The 19,117-nt window shown below is 39.9% G+C and overlaps 2 protein-coding genes across 5 annotated transcripts in view; both read left to right on the top strand.

The window, feature by feature from the left end:
• Positions 1 to 11,104, top strand: part of LGR4 (leucine rich repeat containing G protein-coupled receptor 4) — an 82,292-nt gene extending 71,188 nt beyond the window's left edge. For both annotated transcript variants that reach the window (XM_026121716.2, XM_064512873.1), the window contains exons 12-18: positions 223 to 288; positions 1,279 to 1,350; positions 2,521 to 2,592; positions 2,829 to 2,954; positions 4,207 to 4,328; positions 4,982 to 5,056; positions 8,139 to 11,104. In XM_026121716.2, the coding sequence (XP_025977501.2) occupies positions 223 to 288; positions 1,279 to 1,350; positions 2,521 to 2,592; positions 2,829 to 2,954; positions 4,207 to 4,328; positions 4,982 to 5,056; positions 8,139 to 9,415 (1,810 nt within the window). In that variant the 3' untranslated portion in view covers positions 9,416 to 11,104. The remainder of the gene's footprint in view (positions 1 to 222; positions 289 to 1,278; positions 1,351 to 2,520; positions 2,593 to 2,828; positions 2,955 to 4,206; positions 4,329 to 4,981; positions 5,057 to 8,138) is intronic.
• A 741-nt stretch (positions 11,105 to 11,845) lies between these two features.
• The window catches only part of CCDC34 (coiled-coil domain containing 34), a 29,565-nt gene continuing 22,293 nt past the window's right edge, over positions 11,846 to 19,117 (top strand). Inside the window, exons 1-2 of one of the 3 annotated variants that reach the window (XM_026122259.2) lie at positions 17,624 to 17,712; positions 17,831 to 18,045. In XM_026122259.2, coding sequence (XP_025978044.1) covers positions 17,846 to 18,045 — 200 coding nt within the window. In that variant the 5' untranslated portion in view covers positions 17,624 to 17,712; positions 17,831 to 17,845. Of the gene's footprint in view, positions 11,998 to 17,623; positions 17,713 to 17,771; positions 18,046 to 19,117 lie in introns of those variants that run through there. The other 2 variants (XM_064512876.1, XM_064512874.1) reach the window with 2 other exon arrangements.

The raw sequence follows: 19,117 nt of genomic DNA, 5'->3' as shown, positions 1-19,117 counted from the left end.
TTGAAATGCATAATAGGGCTAGTTGGGGGAGCTATGGAGAGATCAGACCTGTGATTCCCTTCATGATTTTCTTTAAACTGCCCTTAAACTGCCCTGTTTTCCTGTCGAACCTTACTAGTAAGAAAATTTTTCTGCCAATCTGTTTGTTTAATGGTTGCAGTGATGTGGTGTTTCAAGTAGAACAGAGAACTAAGCATTCTTCTCCCATTTTATGTTTTGAAGGGACTTGTCTTATAACAATATAAAGGAACTCTCCAGCTTTAAGGGCTGCCATTCTTTGGAAGAAATGTAAGTAGAAATATATGTTGGTTATCTTTAACTCTGTAGTATGACAGGTTCTGATCTCCAAAAACTTATGTTTTGCTTAATGCTTGATCATAAGTGCATTTGTAAGATTAAGGCCAGAAAGCAAGAATATGTCATCTCATGTGAGAGAGATGCTGGCCAGAGAATTCAACCAATTGCAGTTCCCTGAAGTAGCTAAGTTTTAATTGTTTCTGTGTCACAAAGAATGAAGGACACATTAATCATGCATTTCATAGTGGTATTGTTATATTCATAAATGGAATGAGTATTTTTCTAAGGTATTCTTCCTGCCTTTTGTTTCTTTTCCACCCTTCATGAATTGCCTCCATCCCTCAGTATATGCTTGTATAAAATTCTTTTTCCTCTAGTCCCTACAAGACATACTCTCTTTCCTCAAAACCCATCTTTTTTTTTTCCTCCCTGTATTTGATTGCTTTAAAGCTTCTTATCTTAATTTCCAAGCCCTATGCAATTTTCCCCCCACATATGTTCCTACTTCAGCTTCCACTCTAAAGCTTCTTTCCCCTAAATGAGCGCAGGGAAAATAGGCTCCTCACAAGCTTTCCTTATACTGTGTCGTCTCTGAGCTTATCATACACATTGTTCACTATAAAGTGTTCCATCAAATGTGCCTCAGAAGTTGCAGTGGATGGAGGGAGTCAGTTACTGTCTGACAAGGACACCATTGCTGTTGTATGTTTTAGAGTGCGTTACTGCGGTATCACTGTATATGCAGAAAGGTACCTAGGGAGCAAATGAAATGGAAGTAAAATTTGCTCATTAACTCTTGAAGTGTCTTTCAATATTTGTCTTTCGTAAGTTCATATTTCAAGGAATAAAAGTGTATCCCAGGTTAGAATCTGGCCTAAAAATTCCTTGTAGAATTAAGATAATTTGATTTAAATCCAGGCTATCCCTTGGTTTGAAGTAAGTTTGCAAATAAAGTTTTGTTTCTACTACTTCACTTTGCAGTTCCTTACAGCATAATCAAATCCATGAAATCACAGATGATACTTTTCAGGGACTGTCCTCCCTTCGTATCCTGTAAGTGCAAGTTATTACATACTGAATAAAACAAGCTAATGTTTCTGATTCACATGTAAGCAGATGTCAGGGTTTGGTGTTCTGAATCTGGTTTATGTCAAATATGCTGGATCCTATGGTAAAGCAAACAATATACAAGAAGGAGATGCTAGTAGCAGCCAGTTTCAGTCCCCCCTTTTTTATTCTCCATGTTGTGTTTATAGACTTTCACATATATTTGTATAATATATAGAAAGAAAATACATATTTGTAAATAAGGACAGGTAAAAATAATATTTATTTTTACTGAAAGTTGTTTAAAGTTTTAAGTAAAATAAGATAAATATTCTTTCAGGTACATAAAATTGAATACCTAATTACTAGAGAGTTTTAGTATGGAATTTCATTTTTAGGAGATTTTTCAGTAGTCCTTTATTTGTATTATATACTTTTTTTTACTGGAGACATACTATCTGTTTTCCTTGACAGGAGCTGATCAATAATACAAAATTATCCTCTTCCCTAATATTTCCATATCTATAAAGATTATATATAAGCATTGAAATTGTCAATAGTTTAATGATAATTATCTAAATTATCTGTGAACATTATGACTCCAACTCTGGTGGTGATACAAAAACACATACAAGCTATGGGAAAGAGAAAAGGGATATTAAAAAAATCTATAAATTGGCAGGTGCTTTAAAACGCATGCCTTAATGCAAGTCATGATGGTCCAGCAGGAACTGGATCTGGATTTTGAAATCCAGCAAAGCAGATGCCCTTCTCTTTCTTTATACTGTTCCTCCATTGCTTCCAATGTAGCCATCCACAGGGGCAACTGTCACCAAACTGAGCTTCCTGGCACGTCAGCCTGGGAGCGGGCTCTGCCTTAGGAGTGAAGGCTGAGTTGCTAGTGCCGAGGGATGAGGGACGAGAGAGAAAGCAAGCACTAATGGGAGACAGATGCTCTCTTGGGGACGAGGTGAAGTTGGATATGGCTACCTGACCAAGAAGAGACAGGGCTACTACTGTGCCTGTCTTGCCAAGGGGTAGAGGGGAAACAGAAGACATTTGACTTTCCTGTCAAAGGCATAATGTGTTTGTCAGCTTAGCTTTTTTCTCAGTACAGTGGCTGTTTCAAAGTTTTGATAAAAACACGAAAATAATCTTCTTTGGCATTCATTGCAGTGACCTCAGTAGAAATCGGATCCACCAGATCCACAAAGAAGCCTTCACCACCATTGGAGCTATTGCTAACCTGTAAGTAGGCTATTCTGTTTAGTGACCTCCTCTTCCTATCACTAAATTGCTGAAATACTAAAATTTTTTAGCTTAAAAATAGCTGAATGATCCAGATGCTGCTTTCATGTGCCCGCTGCACAGATGGACATTTTCCACGCCACAGCCTTGGTCTAATGTTTCCTGCTCCTACAAAGCCTGCTATAGGATCATGAAGCTTACTTTTTTGTAACACTGTGTTAATATTCCTGTTTCAGAGACCTAAGTTTCAATGAACTCACTTCAGTTCCAACTGAAGGGTTGAGTGGAGTGAACCAGCTCAAACTTGCAGGCAATTCTGAGCTGAAAGAAGCTTTGGCAGCGAAGAACTTCGCAAAGCTCCGGTACGTTGGTTAATAACACTGCAGAGTGCCTCGCTTGTTTTGACGATAATAAACAATGTGACAGTAAATGAAACCCATTTAGATAATACTCATGACAGATGATAAGGCACTTTGCTGAGTCCTGCAGTGCCTTAACGTTGGCATATATTAAGGAGCGTCCTGACTGTTCTGATGTAGAAGTCATTTTTCTTGGACCCTTTTACGTTATTGCTCCCCCGCTTTTTAGACAGATGCTGTCTGACTTTGGAGTAACAGTTTGGATGGTTGCCATTTGTTATTTTGAACTGAACACATCTGTTTTTCAGAGAGTGAGAAATGGAAACATACTCACAGGTCTGATTCCATAATCGGCATGCTTTATACAAATGCTGTTTATTTTTGGAGGCAAATGATAAGAGTAACAGTAGTCATTCAGATTGAAACCTGTTACTGATTTCATCAGGTGGTGAATGAGACAATGATGAACTGTTTTTCTTTTTCAAAGAACTTTGTAATTATTAGTCTTCCGATCCCTAAGAAGCAATTAAAAATTATTTCCCATACTGCCAGTTGGGAAAATGGAGATGAAGATACTGTTAATTTGTCCAAGGCCAGTAAGAGAGTCCATATCACTTTTAGAATCTGGTCTCAGCAGTTCTGTGGAAGTAACAGACTTTGTCTTTGATCTGTGATTGAGAATTAATGCGTCATTGGATCCTTTAGACTGATGTTCCTCATAAATATACAAGAACAGAATTCAGGAGTACTGCTGATGGTTGATATTGCAGCCTTGATTCAGAAAGACTTTTCTTTGGTCTGCCACTATATTATTGTTGTCAACAAATGTCAATTGTCAGCAAAATGAACATTGAGAAGGAAAGATGCATTTTTAACATTGTGGTCATCTGGGAATTAACTTTCTTACAAAACAGCAACTGTGTAGTTAGTTATCTTGCTCGATTAGTTTTTGATTGGTAAGAACTTGTTTTGTACAAGGTGACGAATGAGTAGTAAAGCAAGCTAAATATCACAGAATTTTTTGTACTCCTCGCTGCAAACAAGACTTTGATACATCACCTTCCCTTTATCTCAGTGGAAAAGTTCATCAGAAGTGATTACAACCAATCCAATTTGAAATAGATTTTTCTTAGTGACTGACAAAAAGAGGCCTCAGTTTTAGCACTGAAGTGAGCCACTTGATGTTTTTAATAGCTGATGATCTTAATTAGGGTTACAGCAGATAACATTGTTTGTTGTTTTGCTTGTGTTTCAGGTCTCTCTCTGTGCCATATGCTTACCAGTGTTGTGCATTTTGGGGTTGTGATTCTTATTTAAACTCTAACACTGAAGATTCCAGTCACCAAGATCAAGGTGCCTTGATGGATCGCGAGAAAGGCAAGTGTTTCATTGTACTAGAACAGGTGTATTTTGGGCCACGTTAGACCAAATAACAGTGCATGTTGTCTTTGAATAAGGAAATTTGGAAAAGAATGTAAATCTTTGTAGGACTATAAAAGCTGCCTCTGAAAGAGCTTGGCAGTTGGTTACAGATGGGCAGTGCCCTGCTCTTTTTAAATGTGTGAAATTTGACAGTGTAAGATTTCCCTGTTAAAAATGCCTTTTATTCTTTTATTCTAAATTGCCAGAATTGTTTCTGTCACTTTCTTCCAGAGCTCCCAGTAGAAAAATCCAATTGGTCTCTGCTGAGACCAATTCCTGTTCAGACAGGGCTTGAGCTCTCTCCCTACACTGTCTAGTTTAAGGCCCATAGATCTTTCCCTAGTGATGAAGGATTTTGCTTCTTTGTTATAAAGCATTGTGAGTAGCTCGGGCAGGCAGTAGTATCTTAAATGGTTACAGCAATTTCTGTAGTGAGCCTTTGACCTTAAGTGGCAAACCAGAACAGCTCCACTTGTTAAAGGCTTGAACACTGGTGAAGTGTTCAGTCTTTGATCTTTCAAAGGAATATTTCCATCCTAGGCAGCTTTGTTGCATATCACTTTTTCCCTTTCTATGACTAACCTGTTTTTCATTTTACTTGGATACAGCTGATGCAGATGTTCTAAGAAATGATGAAAATGAGGAACTGAGGCAGACTATTATTCACTGTACACCAACAACAGGTAAACCTAATAAAGTGCTTCAGCTATGCTGTGAACTTTAGGCATTGTGTTATGCAAATAGCTCCGTACAGAATTAAACATTTCATCCCTCATAGTCATTCTGTACACAGATTAAATTCTACAATGCTTTGGTGAAACTTCATTTGATGTCAGTGTTGTTTTGGATGAGCAAACGCAAAAAGATCTGGCTCAGCTTTACACACACAGCACTATATTGGAGAGTTGTGTTAGGAAAAAAAACCTGAAGTTTGTTTCCATAAGAACATACAGGACTGTAATCTTCATTTGGAGCGTGCTGTGTTTAACAAACAGTCCCCCTGTGCTACTCTTGCCAAAGCAATGTCTGTGGAGCAGACCGTATGAATGCTCATCTGCTTCAGTGAGAAGTCTGCCTGTGCTTTAAAAATTTAGTTGGAACTGCCTTCACTGGTGTTTTAAACAAAGCTTGCTGTCTTTGCAGAAGAGAGGATGAGGACCACTCACATGGTCTGTTCCCCAGCCCTGCTATGGCAGCATTAATGGACAGCAGAGGGGCTGTTACAAGTAGCTGGAGCAGGCAGTAATATCTTAAACTGCCATAGGTATTTCTGCAGTGAGTCTTACTGGCATACCAGGTCTCCTCCAATTCAGAGTTGGAACAGTCCAGGAGTGTTGGAAGTCTTTGATCTCGTAAAGGAATATTTTTCATTCTAGGCAGCTTCATTGCTGCCCTTCTGCTTATCTTCCTTCTACTGAGAATTTCCACACATGGTCCCACTCAGCTACTGTTCGGCTTCCTCCTTCCTCATCTTTGCCAGGCTCTCGAGGAGAGTCTTTTTATAAATCTTGTATCCTCCTGCTTGCATGAACAGGAATGTATAGATGAGGGGAACAGTATGCTTCCAGTGGAGTTACTTTTGGGCAACCAGGGGTTTTCCAAGCCTTGTTTCATTCTTTTCTCCTAAACTGGTATTTTAAATCCATTATGAAGATTCATCTGTTTGCCCTTCATCTTTTGTGCTAGCTCCAGCTTTAGCATATAGAAAATTACAAGGATTTCTTGATCACAGCAAAAAGTCTGTGGTCAGAAAGTCAAACACATTATTAGTGTAACTGTGCATGATCTGAAAATTAATTTGACCCATGCTACTTATTTGCTTTTGATCTCCTGTTCACAGAATGAAAATTCAGATGGTATATTGTATGGGTTAAATCTTTAAAGCCTTTAACTCTCTCTCTTTGCCCATGCCAGAGATGCTGTAGCTCTAAAAGGAATGAAGAGCTTGTTTTACAAGTTTACAATTTGCCTTGTTTTTCCACCAGTCCCTCCCTTACTAACAACTTATTTTCCAATCCATATGTCATCTGGTCATAAGTAGGACACTCCACCCACTACATAAGTTCTGAATCATTGCTCATCTAGTAGATCCACTTTCCACTTTGCCTAATGGCAGGAATGAATTGCTGAACAGTGGCACTCTAATAACATAGCACCGAAAGCAGCAAAACTCATCCTTCCTAGCATGAATTTCCCCCCTACTTATGAAGTATGCATTTCCCTTGATAGGCTGGGAATGTTGGTGGGAGAGGAGGTTAAGTTTTAACTATAAGGGTAGTTAAATGTTAGGAGAAAGATGGGAAGACACGGTGGGTTTTGTTCTTTGTCTAAAGATACCTTGTTATATTGTTGCTGGAAAACAGACTTCAAGTTGATTTTGGAAACACCGAGTTCACTTTTTAAAATTTCCTAAGTAGGAGGTTGTTTTTATTTTTAAATATATGCAGGTTAGCAGATTTTGCTGCATCATGTTAACGTACTTTAATGATTCTAGCGATGATCTTTTACTCTGGGATACCTGCAAAAAAGGGGCTGTGCATCTGATTTTACTGGTCTAATAATCTAGTTAGCAGCATTATTTCTTGGGCAGAAATAAAGCTTGCTCATTTAAACAAACAAAAAAGATTCTTTTTTGCCTTGGCAGGTCAGTTATTCCTGGTAGTGGCTCTAAGCCTTGGAAGATGCTGTACTGACTGTTACTCATGCTCAGCAGTTGCTGTGCCAGCCAGTACTTGGAGTGGGGTGTATTTACCTTTCCCCGGCCTAGAAGGGGAGCGAGCGCCGTGTGGAGCCTGAAATCCTGGGGCTCCTCCTGCCCCAGCCGGGCTCGCCGGCTGTCCGGAGCCCAAGGTGGCCTGGCCGGCGAGCGCCGCTCTGCTTTGTCCTCAGCCACAGCGTGCCTGATTACGTGGCCAGATCCTCAGCTATTGTGTTTAGGACAATTAGGAGTTCCTAATGGGGATGATGAGGGAGAGGTTAAACTCTTCTAATTGTTATATAAAATCAGTGGGATTTTCCTATGGAATAAGCAGCAATTAGAAGGATTAGAAGGGTAAGGAGGATATAGTGACCTCTCTTTTCTTGTCTCTCCTCATATTATTTTGCCTGTTACACATTTTATTATTTAAGCTTTTTACCACTTCATTCTTCAACTGAGTGGCAAAGGAAGAAAAACTGTTTTCCCTGTTTGCCTTTCCAGGCTCACAGTGCCTTTCATCAACAAAGAAGGGGGGAAAAAAGAAACTTGTGGTGAAAATTCCTGCCCCTATTAAAGCCAATAAATTGAATTTGTCGGCTGCTTTACAGATGTTTCCTTGTGACCAAAAGCTACTCCGGAAGGCATGTTTGTGAATTATTTTTTGAGAGAGCAGCTTTTTAAAAGTCCTTTCCCCTTAAAAGTTGATTGTGAATATTTGTTTTTATTTCATTACCAACTTGGTTTATAAAGTGTAAAATCAAAGAAAAAATATTTAGGTGGCACTAATAAAAGCTATTTTGAGTAGCTAAAAGGTAATTAAGTTTGTTTGTTTTAGTTTGTTTATACAAAGTATTCCTGAGTCACCATTCATTGCAGTAACTATTATTTCAGGCATAATTAATTAGTAAATAGCTTCAGCAGAATAGTTTACTTTCAACTGACCTATTTAGCAGTTCAGCTGGGTACTCTATTCATGAATTAATGAGGAGTGCTTTTGTAACACCTTTGAAAATCTTGCTTATTAAGGCACGATTTTTTTCCTAATTTGGTTGTCCTTTTTCTTCTAGGTGCTTTCAAGCCTTGTGAATATTTACTGGGAAGCTGGATGATTCGACTTACTGTCTGGTTTATTTTTTTGGTTGCTTTGTTCTTCAACCTGCTTGTCATGTTAACAATATTTGCATCTTGTACTCCATTGCCATCCTCCAAACTGTTTATAGGCCTGATTTCTGTCTCTAACTTATTTATGGGAGTTTATACTGGTATTTTAACTTTTCTGGATGCTGTCTCTTGGGGAAGATTTGCTGAATTTGGCATATGGTGGGAGACTGGCAGTGGTTGCAGAGTTGCTGGGTTTCTTGCAGTGTTTTCGTCAGAAAGTGCCATTTTTTTCCTGATGTTGGCAGCTGTTGAACGGAGCTTCTCTGCGAAGGAGATCATTAAAAAGGGGAAAAGCAATCGCCAAAAACAATTCCAGATTGCTGCAGTTTTTGCTTTCCTGTGTGCTGCGGTAGCAGGATGCTTACCACTCTTTCATAAAGTGGAGTATTCAGCATCACCCCTTTGCTTGCCCTTTCCCACAGGAGAAACACCTTCGTTAGGTTTCACGGTAACTTTAGTGCTCCTGAATTCGTTAGCATTTTTGTTAATGGCTATTATCTACACTAAATTGTACTGCAACTTGGAGAAAGAGGACCTCTCCGAAAACTCTCAGTCCAGCATGATTAAGCATGTCGCTTGGCTGATCTTCACGAATTGCATCTTTTTCTGCCCTGTTGCATTTTTCTCATTTGCACCGTTGATCACTGCAATTTCTATCAGCCCTGAAATAATGAAGTCTGTTACTTTGATATTTTTTCCATTGCCTGCCTGCCTGAACCCAGTTCTGTACGTATTCTTCAATCCAAAGTTCAAGGAGGACTGGAAGCTGCTCAGACGTCATATGACGAGGAAGAGCGGAGCGGTAGCAATTTCCGTCAATACTCAAGGGGGCTGCGTGACGCAGGATTTCTACTATGACTGTGGCATGTACACGCACTTGCAGGGTAACATTGCCATGTGTGAATGTTGCGAATCGCTCCTTTTATCCAAGCCTGTGCCATGTAAACATTTAATAAAATCCCATAGCTGCCCCACGCTGGCAGTAGTGCCTTGCCAAAGGCCGGACGGCTACTGGTCAGACTGTGGCACCCAGTCAGCCCACTCCGATTACGCGGACGAAGACGACTCTTTCGTGTCGGACAGTTCAGACCAAGTGCAGGCCTGCGGGCGCGCGTGTTTCTACCAAAGCCGAGGGTTCCCTTTGGTTCGTTATGCCTACAACATACCAAGAATTAAAGACTGAAGGGCTTTGCCATCAGCTGCTCTAAGGAGAAGGTATAATGCTTCATAGACGGTTACCTGTTTTGACCTTTCGACCAGGAAGCACTTTTGTAATCTTTTTTTAGTGTCATTTGTAAAGAAGGGAAGTGGGCAGTAATTTCTTGAGCCATACCTTTAAAAATAATAAATTGCCCTGACTGTAAATAATTGGTAAACCAAATTTGTTACCCAGTATTTTTACTCTTTGCAAGCAATAGTGGTTTCTTTTATACAGTTTTTACATGCTGAAGTCTCTTTCCATGTTGTACTCCAGTTGTTTTTTGCTTCCGCTGTTGGCAAGGTAAGTTGTTGGGGTTTTCTTTTTTTTCTTTCTTCCTGCCAAAGCACAATATAAAGGACAGCTGTTAATATTAAAGAAACTATTTTTAAGTGTGACTTTTCTATAATAAAGCAAACAACTCTGTTGCTAGCTTTGTATACTGTCTTCAGCATTGAATCTCAGGATGAATTTTGCTGCAGGGCCAAAAAAGGGATTCTCCCGTACAGAACTGTGAGAGTGATACAGGAACACCACGTTTGTTTTATGTTTCAAGCCAACATTCAAATTTTAAAAAGATTTTTTTCTAATAGAAGCACTTACAATTTGCAATATCTGCAATCTCCATGAAATAAGAATATTAACAGCTGTCAGGAATAACAGGGTTGAACACATTTTTCAATGATGATGCATTCCTTCAGGTAAACCACAGCACCTTCCCTCACTATTACGCAGTGAGGACCTGCTATTTGAAGGAATATCGATTGGTCAGATAGTACATCAGCAGTGCTGTCAGCGTATCCAACTCACGTTTATAGGAAGAGACTGGTTAATGTTTCACCATCTGTTCAATGGTCGTACACCCAACAATATCTGTGAATAGACTGAGATTTTAGCAAATGGAGGGACAACAGAAAGCAATTTTGCAACAAAATGTGTTTTTGCCAATCATTTTACTGAGACTAAAGTACACTGTGCAGTGTCACTTATTTTCATGTAAATCAGTGCATTATTTTTAAACCATTTAAGTCCTGAGGCCCAAATCATTTTAACTACAATCGGTGATCTATTTATCTATACTTAGTTTGAAATCTGATAAATAAAGTTACAAATGCATGATCAAGTAATTACATATGTTTCTTGAGCAATACGTTAAATCAACAGCAAATCCACTGCCATCCCAGTTACTCTGGAGACATTCTTGTTAAGATTTAAAGCTAGATTGCTGTTTTGAGAATTAAACTGTATATACTGTTCATATGATGAATTTTTATCTTTGTATTGTAAATTATTTGATAGAACACATGATGGGAAATGTGGCTTCAGTTCATTTTGTTAATTAAAGCTACCTCCTAAAATATAGTGGCTGCCAGTAGCAGAATGTTTAAAATGTGGTTTATATACTTTTTGCATTGTAAATAGACATGGTTGTATATTGTCACTGTAATAAAAACAGAATCCTTGTATATCAAAATCATGTAGTTTGTACAAAATATGGGAGGATTATTTACTGTACGCTGTTAATTTTGTAAGCCAAAATATTCACATGTAAAAACAAAAGAGAAGAAAACCACCCCAGAGTTGTTCATTCTTATATTTACACTCGTAAATATTACATCTGCAATTAGCATGGAATGTTACACTGAAAGCAAATAAAGGGTACATGAATATTGATTGTTATTTATCTCAATTTTTTAAAAGTTAAGATCAAAAATGGTGCAGATAAAAAGATTGTAGACTATCGTGTTCATCTGCTCTCTGCTACATGTGGTTAGAGTTTTGGGAAAGAATTGCCTGCAGAATAAGAGAGTTGCCAGTTTATATGTGGATTTACAATCTCAGACTAATGCTGACTTTAGACATGCAGGATGTTAAAACATTCAGAGATGTGTTTGCCCTCTTAAAAAGTGATTTAAAAAAAAAAAAAGACATCATTACTTACAGAATTTAAACTCAAATGTTTTTAGTATGGCTTTGAAAGTCATCCAGGTCCTAATTTTACTTTTAAAACTACTTCCATGCCAAGATTTGCATGGGGTTTTTTTTTGCCTTAGTTTTGTGAGATTCGCATAGTCTGTTCCACGCTCCCTCTGTTGGCCTATTAGTCACAGGTAATGAGAATAATTTTCAGGAAGAAACAAATTTCAGATGCAATTTTATAGTTAGTAGGGAAGGAGATCCACCTATCAAGCTTCCAAAAAAATCTGGTGTATTTTCAAGCAGTATTATTGTATATGGGTTTATTTCTCCTCTGTTTTACAAATGAGTTTTCACTGAAATGCTGTTAAAATTGTCAAATGTGGTTCATTTGAAATTCTAGTATTTCATTATAAATCAGTATTTTTGGAGTTGTAATTATGTTAATGGTTAACTTTTAATGCAGTCAGTCCAGTGTCTTTCAACATACACAGGTTCTGTCTACAGGTTGAGATGAAAGAATACAGGCACAGCTACTCAAATCAGTATGTCAAGAAACTGCTGCAAAACTTAACCTATCTCAACATCACCTTATATCCAGCACCTGGGGATGATCATATAAGGAGAACTTGGAGAAATCCAGCCAGCAGGTACCGAATAACTGATTTGTCATGTCTTTGCTAGACCAGCTGATCTCGATAGCAGGGCCTAATGTTCAAATGTTCACGGTTGTAACAGAGAAGACATTCATGGGGAATTCACTCTTCCCTCTCATCCCCCACCTCAAAAGATGGTATCAAAGATGGGTGGATAATTTTCCTTAAATCTGTACAGTGTTCTGATCAGTAATGCATGTTTTTTCTCAGTTAAGTCTGTACAAGTGATTTTCAGAATTATCGCTGTCGGGCAGCCGCCTTCCCAGCTAAGCAAAGCTTCCTAATTTCAGTTTTGATACTGAAGCAACTGAAAGCTCGGGAAGTTAAGCCTTTCTTGGGCATCTACAGAAAATAAATCCTCTGATTTCCTAAAGTCTGAAGCTAGCTGAAACTGTCCTTGCAGCGACAATGTCAATTACCTTATTTCTAAACCTGCTAAACCACTGTTGTATCTGAGCCCCGAGGGTGGATTTAGCACATAAAAAGAATTTGACGGTGACTTTGAAAAAAGGAAAACTTTGAGAAAGGAGAGGATCTTTTTGTTTCCTCACTTCCATCTGCTGGTGTAAGGAAGCAGGTTGCTGCAGGGGGACAGAGGCAAAAAGAAAGCTGCTGACAGTTGTTGCTAAGGTATTTCCCTCCATTAAAAGTAGTTTCATATGGACAGCTATTAGTCTGCTATACTGAAGTATTTGGGTGAGTTCTTTTAATTCAAAATGGAGCCTTCTATTCTCTTACAAAAATAATACAGCTAATTGAAATTTCTGAGTAACTGCATGATTAAACAAAGGAAATTCTGCTGGAAAGAAATGAAAAAAGGGGAAAGGGATCCAGACAAAAGAATTGCCAAAGTTGTACAAAATATTTTTTCTCAAATAATTCTTTTGACTTCGATTATTATTTTAAGCCTTCTGTTTTAATTTACAGGCTAATATTTTTAATTAAAAGAACATTGTACTTTTTCTTTCATATTTTGTTTAATAATTTTTAATTACATAGATGCTTTTGATCTTTTATTGCTAGCATAATAAGTTTATTTTTAGCAAGAATTTTTTTATATTACCTTTCATATATTGTACAGTAGAATCTTAGCAATTTAGTGGTAGCACCAAGTCCAGCTGAGTAGGTTTTAGAACCTTGGAAGTGAACGGAAACCAAAAGGGGATAATGCATCAGAAATTCCAGTCTCTTGTTTACTATTATATACAGGAGGATGAAAGGACACATTTAATATGTTGTGTTCATGGTATTACACTGCTGTTAAATACCATCATTTAGGTTTTACTTAAGAAATACTAGTTAAAGGTCACTGCAGCATTTACAGTAAAATTGCTTATATATGAGCGTAGCAAAATATGAGGTGTGTCACTGGATTCCAGTAACAAAAGCATAGCCTACAAGTATTGTTTGAAAACTTCAGCCAGAAAACGAGTGAGTAAATCTGTTAATAACTGAAGTTTTAGAAGAGCATGATGACTGGAGTAAAGAGTGCACAAGCAAAAACTAGCTATACAAGTAAAGGCTGTTTAAAAGCAGCAGGGCTGTGGTCTCCAAGTAATAAAAAACAGATGCTTTTGGCTTGAATATAAGGTGAAATCAAGCCAACTGAGTTGAGTGTGGATCCTGCTGTTGATTCAGAAAGATGGGATCTTACGATAAATGTTTCTTAGAGTTCTTGCACATTCCCCTATGAAAGAGAAATTCTCATTTTCTCAAGGCTGCACCCCTTGAAAGCAGACCCTTCATTTTCAAACCAGCAGAAGCTGGACTGGGGTTAGTAGCGGGTACACTGTAATGCAGAGGTGAGAATACACTCTAAGGTGAAGGAAAATAGAAGGAATCTTAAGATCCCTCAAATTTCACAGCCTCTAATTAAGCAGAATTACAAATGCAGGCACAAAACCAGTCAACAGAATGGCATAGGCTGTGCTCTTTCAGCTCTGATAATGTGTGGGGCTGAACAGCTTTCTTCATGCACATGCCTGCTGCACCACGTATTTTCCCCACACTGGAAGATGTGAAAATTTGGGAAGACCCCTAGATTTGACTAAATTTAGTTCAAAAAGCTTTCTTTACTCAGATTTAAAATTTAGACCTACATTCTTCATAAATTTATGCTTAGTTGATATCAATGGACTTAAGGTATGCTGTCTATCTCTTAATTTGTGCCTAAATTTGGTAGTTTTCTTTTTAGTAGGATTATTTTCATCTTTTTTATTAAGAATGGAGCTACATCTGAAAACAATTTTATTTTATTATTTTTGTTAAATCTGATTAATATAGCTAAATGAGGAGTTTCCTTCTGATGGCCTTTATGCTTCTCTGAGGCTGAGCTGTTCAGATTACAGTTGAATTTCTAAAATTCAAGTATTTCATAAAGAAAAGTTGACAAATTCAGAATAGTTATTTTTTGTGTAGAATTTAATTCAATTCTATGTTTGATAGCTGTAAGATTACTTTCTCAACATATTTTACCATGTAAAATGATTTTCCAAATACTGTGGCTCAGTTAGGGATTACTCTGAACAGACAGAATGTGCTCTGACTGAATTTAACTCCATGCCGCTAAATAGCTTAACGTATTTATCCCATAATCTATACAGAATACTGTACGATGGTATTGATTGGGTTAGCACAAAATAACTGAATGTAGCTCTTGTTGTTTCTTTGGTGAGAAATTAAGCTGATCTTTCACAACTGTAACAACCATATATATATGTATTCATTTACACTCAATTTTCTGTGGCAACTTTTGTGCTTCGTCATGTCAGTTTGGCTCACAGGCTTCAGTGGTATTGGTACTTAAACCTTTCTATGGCAGATGCTTTTTAGATACAGTCTTTCTTAAGTTCACAGAATTGAACTTTTTCCATGAAGCATGTCCTTGGAATGTGTCATTGGTTTGCTTGTCAGTCCTTTGGCCACAGAAAATAGTCTCTTAGAAGTTAACAGCTGTACACAGCGCCTGCAGTAACGTATCCGAACGTGCAGCATCACTGTCTTAATGCTTAGTGTTCTACACAATGTCATTGTTTGGGACCTTATCTTGCCTATTGTTGGAGCTAGGGCACAGTGACTGTGGAACTGGCAGAGATGCTTGGCTGCGCGTCAGCCCGCACTGGAAGAGGAGGAGTAACCACAGCTGTATGGTGCACCTTCACTTCTCTTAAAGCCAGGTGCTTCTGCCCTTCCAGTGGCCAGGTTTTTGTTCCCCAAAAGGTGCACTGGCTTTTGCTGACCTTTGTTTTGTCAGTCCTAAAATGTAAACTCTGGTACCTTGTCACGTTATTATGCTTTGCACTGCACTCTTAATACAAGCTATTGGTCCAAGACTATCTTCAGGAAGCAAGGCTGAAACAGCAGGGGGATATAAGCACTTTTCTTTCGTAAAGGTAGATATTTCTGTGCTCAGATCCTCAGGGAATTCCCTTATTCTATATAATTCTGTATAATAATAAGCAGTTTTCTTAGGGAGGAAGAGGAAGACTCAATTGTTTGTGTTGAGCAAATTGCTATTGGTGGATGCCTTACTTTGAGACATCCATTTCATAAAGAGAAGAGTTTCTGCTCTAGGTCGCAGAAGTCTCATTCATGTTTGCTTCTGGCCAGCATGGGTGAAGAGTTGTGGAGATGGATCAGAAGTATGAGATAACTGGTGCAGTAAAATACTGAAGTCCTCGGTTCAGTCAGACAGGACTTTTTATATGAGTTAAGACTGTTGCCCGTTGTTGTTATGAAATAGGGCTTTAAGGTCACCGGAGGTTGTCAAGCCTTTGTAAGATGTTTTGTAATTATCTTGTACAGCACCTTGTTGAAATATTTGCAGTTTTTATGCCTGCCATGATGTGAAGCTTTGCTTTGTGCTGCTTGTTTAGCCATGTAGTAAGCAATTTTTTTTTTTTTAACTTTTTAGCTGCATACAGCACACACACAGATGTTAATATAAAACCATGGATGGTTTATGTTTAACAAAGCTGAGGGAGGCATTGTGTAGTGTACCTTGTATCCTAAGATTTCAGTCAGTCTGATCTGGGATTTTATTTTATTTTTTTTTAACTGTAGCATGAAATTTAGCTTCTAGTGCCATTTTGTTATCTCCAATATTTGAATTAGCTTTAATTATTTTAATAGGTGTAACTTGTTGCCTGCATGAACTTCTTCAATTTGCTAAGAGGGCAAGTTAGCTAAAAAATTGGATGTTTTTCTACTACATACTAATGTGGCTCAGTGAAGGGTCCACTGTGCGAGAGAGAGGGAGAAATGCATGCTATTGGGAGAGGGAGCAAGAGGGAGGGAGGGAAGGAGAAGGACGGAGAGAGATATATCCAACCCTTTTCTGCAGAGAAATGATGGACTCTGGTGCCCCCAAACCTAGCTCCAAACAACGCCTATCTGAAAATTCCCATGCACCATGGTTTGGAGAGTCTTAGGACTGAATTAATGAGGGAGCTGCACTTTTCCCAACTCACCAGTACTCATTTCAGGTGGTGCCTAGGCATAAGTAATGGTAACACTGGCTTGGTGGCCATTTATATCATAAGCCAGAGAAATTAACTTTTTGTGGCAAGTCAAATGCAAAAAATGTCACCATTTGAGACAAAGTGTATTTCATACTGCTGCTTATTTTACTGCTTGTCTATCCATTGAAAGTATTTTCTGTTAAACTTGTCTGCCTCAAGGATTTTGTCAGGAAATATCAATATAGCAACCCATTTACAGTTGCAAACTTTTCTATCTCATGTTAGAATCAGGAACTCTTCTGCTCTGTCAGCTGTGGAAAAATGACACCGCTGTGGAGGGAAAGGACACCATCGGCCTCACAGGGGTGGGTGTGTGCGTGCGTGCGTGCACGGGGGAAATACTCAGCAGTATTTAAAATCAGAAACAAGATTTCAGTTGTGAGAGCTGCTGTGGGAAGTTTTAGCCCACTGCTACGTCTATTTAAAGAGTCTGTTGTGCCCACTTCATGAGGGGCAGCAGTCCTTCGTGCGAGCTTGTCTGGTAATGTGAGCGTGCACTGAGATCACAGGGCTGGAGCAAGCAGGGTTTGCTGAAGAAAAACATGAAAAATCTGACCTAGCTAAGGCTTAGGAAAGAACCAAACCATAATGTAATAAGGAAGAGATGCATATAAATAAAGCACAGGTGTGGTAAGTTATATAAAATAGAATATAAACGAACTAGACATTGACTGTCTGTAGTGGAACTAAGAATCTATGGAAATACACCGTTCAAATGACCACCTCCCCTCTGAAATATACTGAAATGAACTTCTCCATTTTTTATGAAAACTTGGCAGGGATCAGGATGAAAAAAGTTGTTTGTGCAGTAAAATCTCCTTGTTTGTCTTTCTCTTTTGGTAGATCCAGAAGCAGCATCATAAATATCTATCTGTAGAGAGATACGAGCTCTTCTTCTAGTCAAGAAAATTACAAGTTTTAAACAAACTTCCACTTCGCCACCAGAAGGGGTGAAGCTGCCTCCCCCTGTCACGGGAGCGGGGAGGCCGAACCGCCGCCAACGGCCGCCGCGGCGCGCACGCGCAGTGGCAGGGGCTCCTTCCCCCCCCCCCCCCCCCCCGGCGGCGGCGCGCGCGGGGGCGGCGAGGCGCCGCGTCCCCGTTGCCAGGGCACCAGCCGGGGCAGAGGCGGGCGGTGCCGCGGGGGCCGCCGGGAGCTGGCGCGGCCGGTCCCAGCGCGGCGGCCGCAGGTAGGGCGGCTCGTCCCGTCTGTGCCTGCGGGAGGCCGCTGCTCTTTGGTGGCGGGGGGCGGCGCGAGCGGGCGCGGGGCTCCGCGGGCGGCCGTTAACCGCCATCCCTCTCGCCCAGGTGCCGGCGGCCGCCATGAGCAGCGGGACGCGGGCCCGCAGCAGGAGGAGGGCAGCCCGCCCCAGCCCGCCTTCCCCCGCCAGCTCCGAGGGCGAGGAGCCCCTCAGTTCCTCCTCGTGCTCCCAGCTCTCCCCCGCTTCCCGGCACAGCTCCCGCAGCTGCGAGGAGGAGGAGGAAGAGGGGGAAGTGGCCTCCCAGAGCCAGAAAGGCAATAGGTAACCTGTGTGTCTGGGCCCTGGTTAGAGGAGGATGCTCAGGGCTGCCTCTGGAGACAGGAGCTGAGCCTCCGGCGTGCTCAGCCCCCTCTGTCGCTGGTTGAGGCCTTTGTTATATGTAGCAGACTTATTCACATAGCTGTAGATTTATTTGCGTAGATACATGCCTTAAGATACCAGGCAGTTGCTCTTTCCTTTCTTACTCTGTCCCTGGAAGTCGCAGGTCATTGCAGTCCCCTCTTTGAGCAGTTGGTTATTTCTGCAGGTTTGTTAAAAGGGCTGTAGATTATTTTTAGCTGTTGTCCTGAGCCTCATGGTCTTTGCTTATTGAGGAGCTGCAGCTATGCTAGCCTGCCTTTTAAGAGTGCTGCAGGAAAGGCTGTTTTGCCCCAGCGTATACAACTACATCCACAGTCAGTTTGGTTTGTATGAATTGCACAGTTCTTGTTCCCTTGGCCTTATTTCATTCCTTTTTATTTATATGCAAACTTCATATGTTCCCTTTCCCTTGGGATCTCCTGTGTTTGACATAATAATCCTTATTCCTCCTTTGGAGAATGGAAGAGGGAAGAGCTGGGAATGCCAAGTCTGTGCAGTAGCTGATAATGGATATATCTAGCAAGTCTGAACTGAGCTAAAAGCCGGTGGGCAAAGGGGAGGAAGGTTGATCTTCACTGGAATGTAGGATTCCACTGTGGATATTTCCAACTCTTGTGGAGACCAGTGCACACTTTCCAGCTGGGAGGATAGGAACCATGCTGAACCTTTCTTGCAAGCATTCATCTTCTCATGCATTTCTTGAAAGATTTCTCACGAGTCTTCAGTGTAAGGTAATAAAAGTCCAGGAAAATTGTTGAAACATGCTCAGAAATTGCAGCTATGGAATGAAAAGGAATTTGGCCTGTTGTCCCTCGTGTTTCAAATTTTCTGTTGTCTATCCTTTTACCTCTTCTCACTGAGCAGTTTTGTTCACATACTTTTCGGTTCTGTAGCACCAAAGTCAGACTACTACCTATCTTTGCAGCTTGAGCTGCTATTGGTAACAGTTTTCAAATTCTGGGCTCGTTGCTAC

Source organism: Dromaius novaehollandiae, chromosome 5 (assembly GCF_036370855.1).
Source record: "Dromaius novaehollandiae isolate bDroNov1 chromosome 5, bDroNov1.hap1, whole genome shotgun sequence".
Lineage (NCBI taxonomy): Eukaryota > Metazoa > Chordata > Aves > Casuariiformes > Dromaiidae > Dromaius > Dromaius novaehollandiae.
Note: the sequence above shows the minus strand (reverse complement) of the source record. Positions and strands in the feature narration are given on the sequence as shown.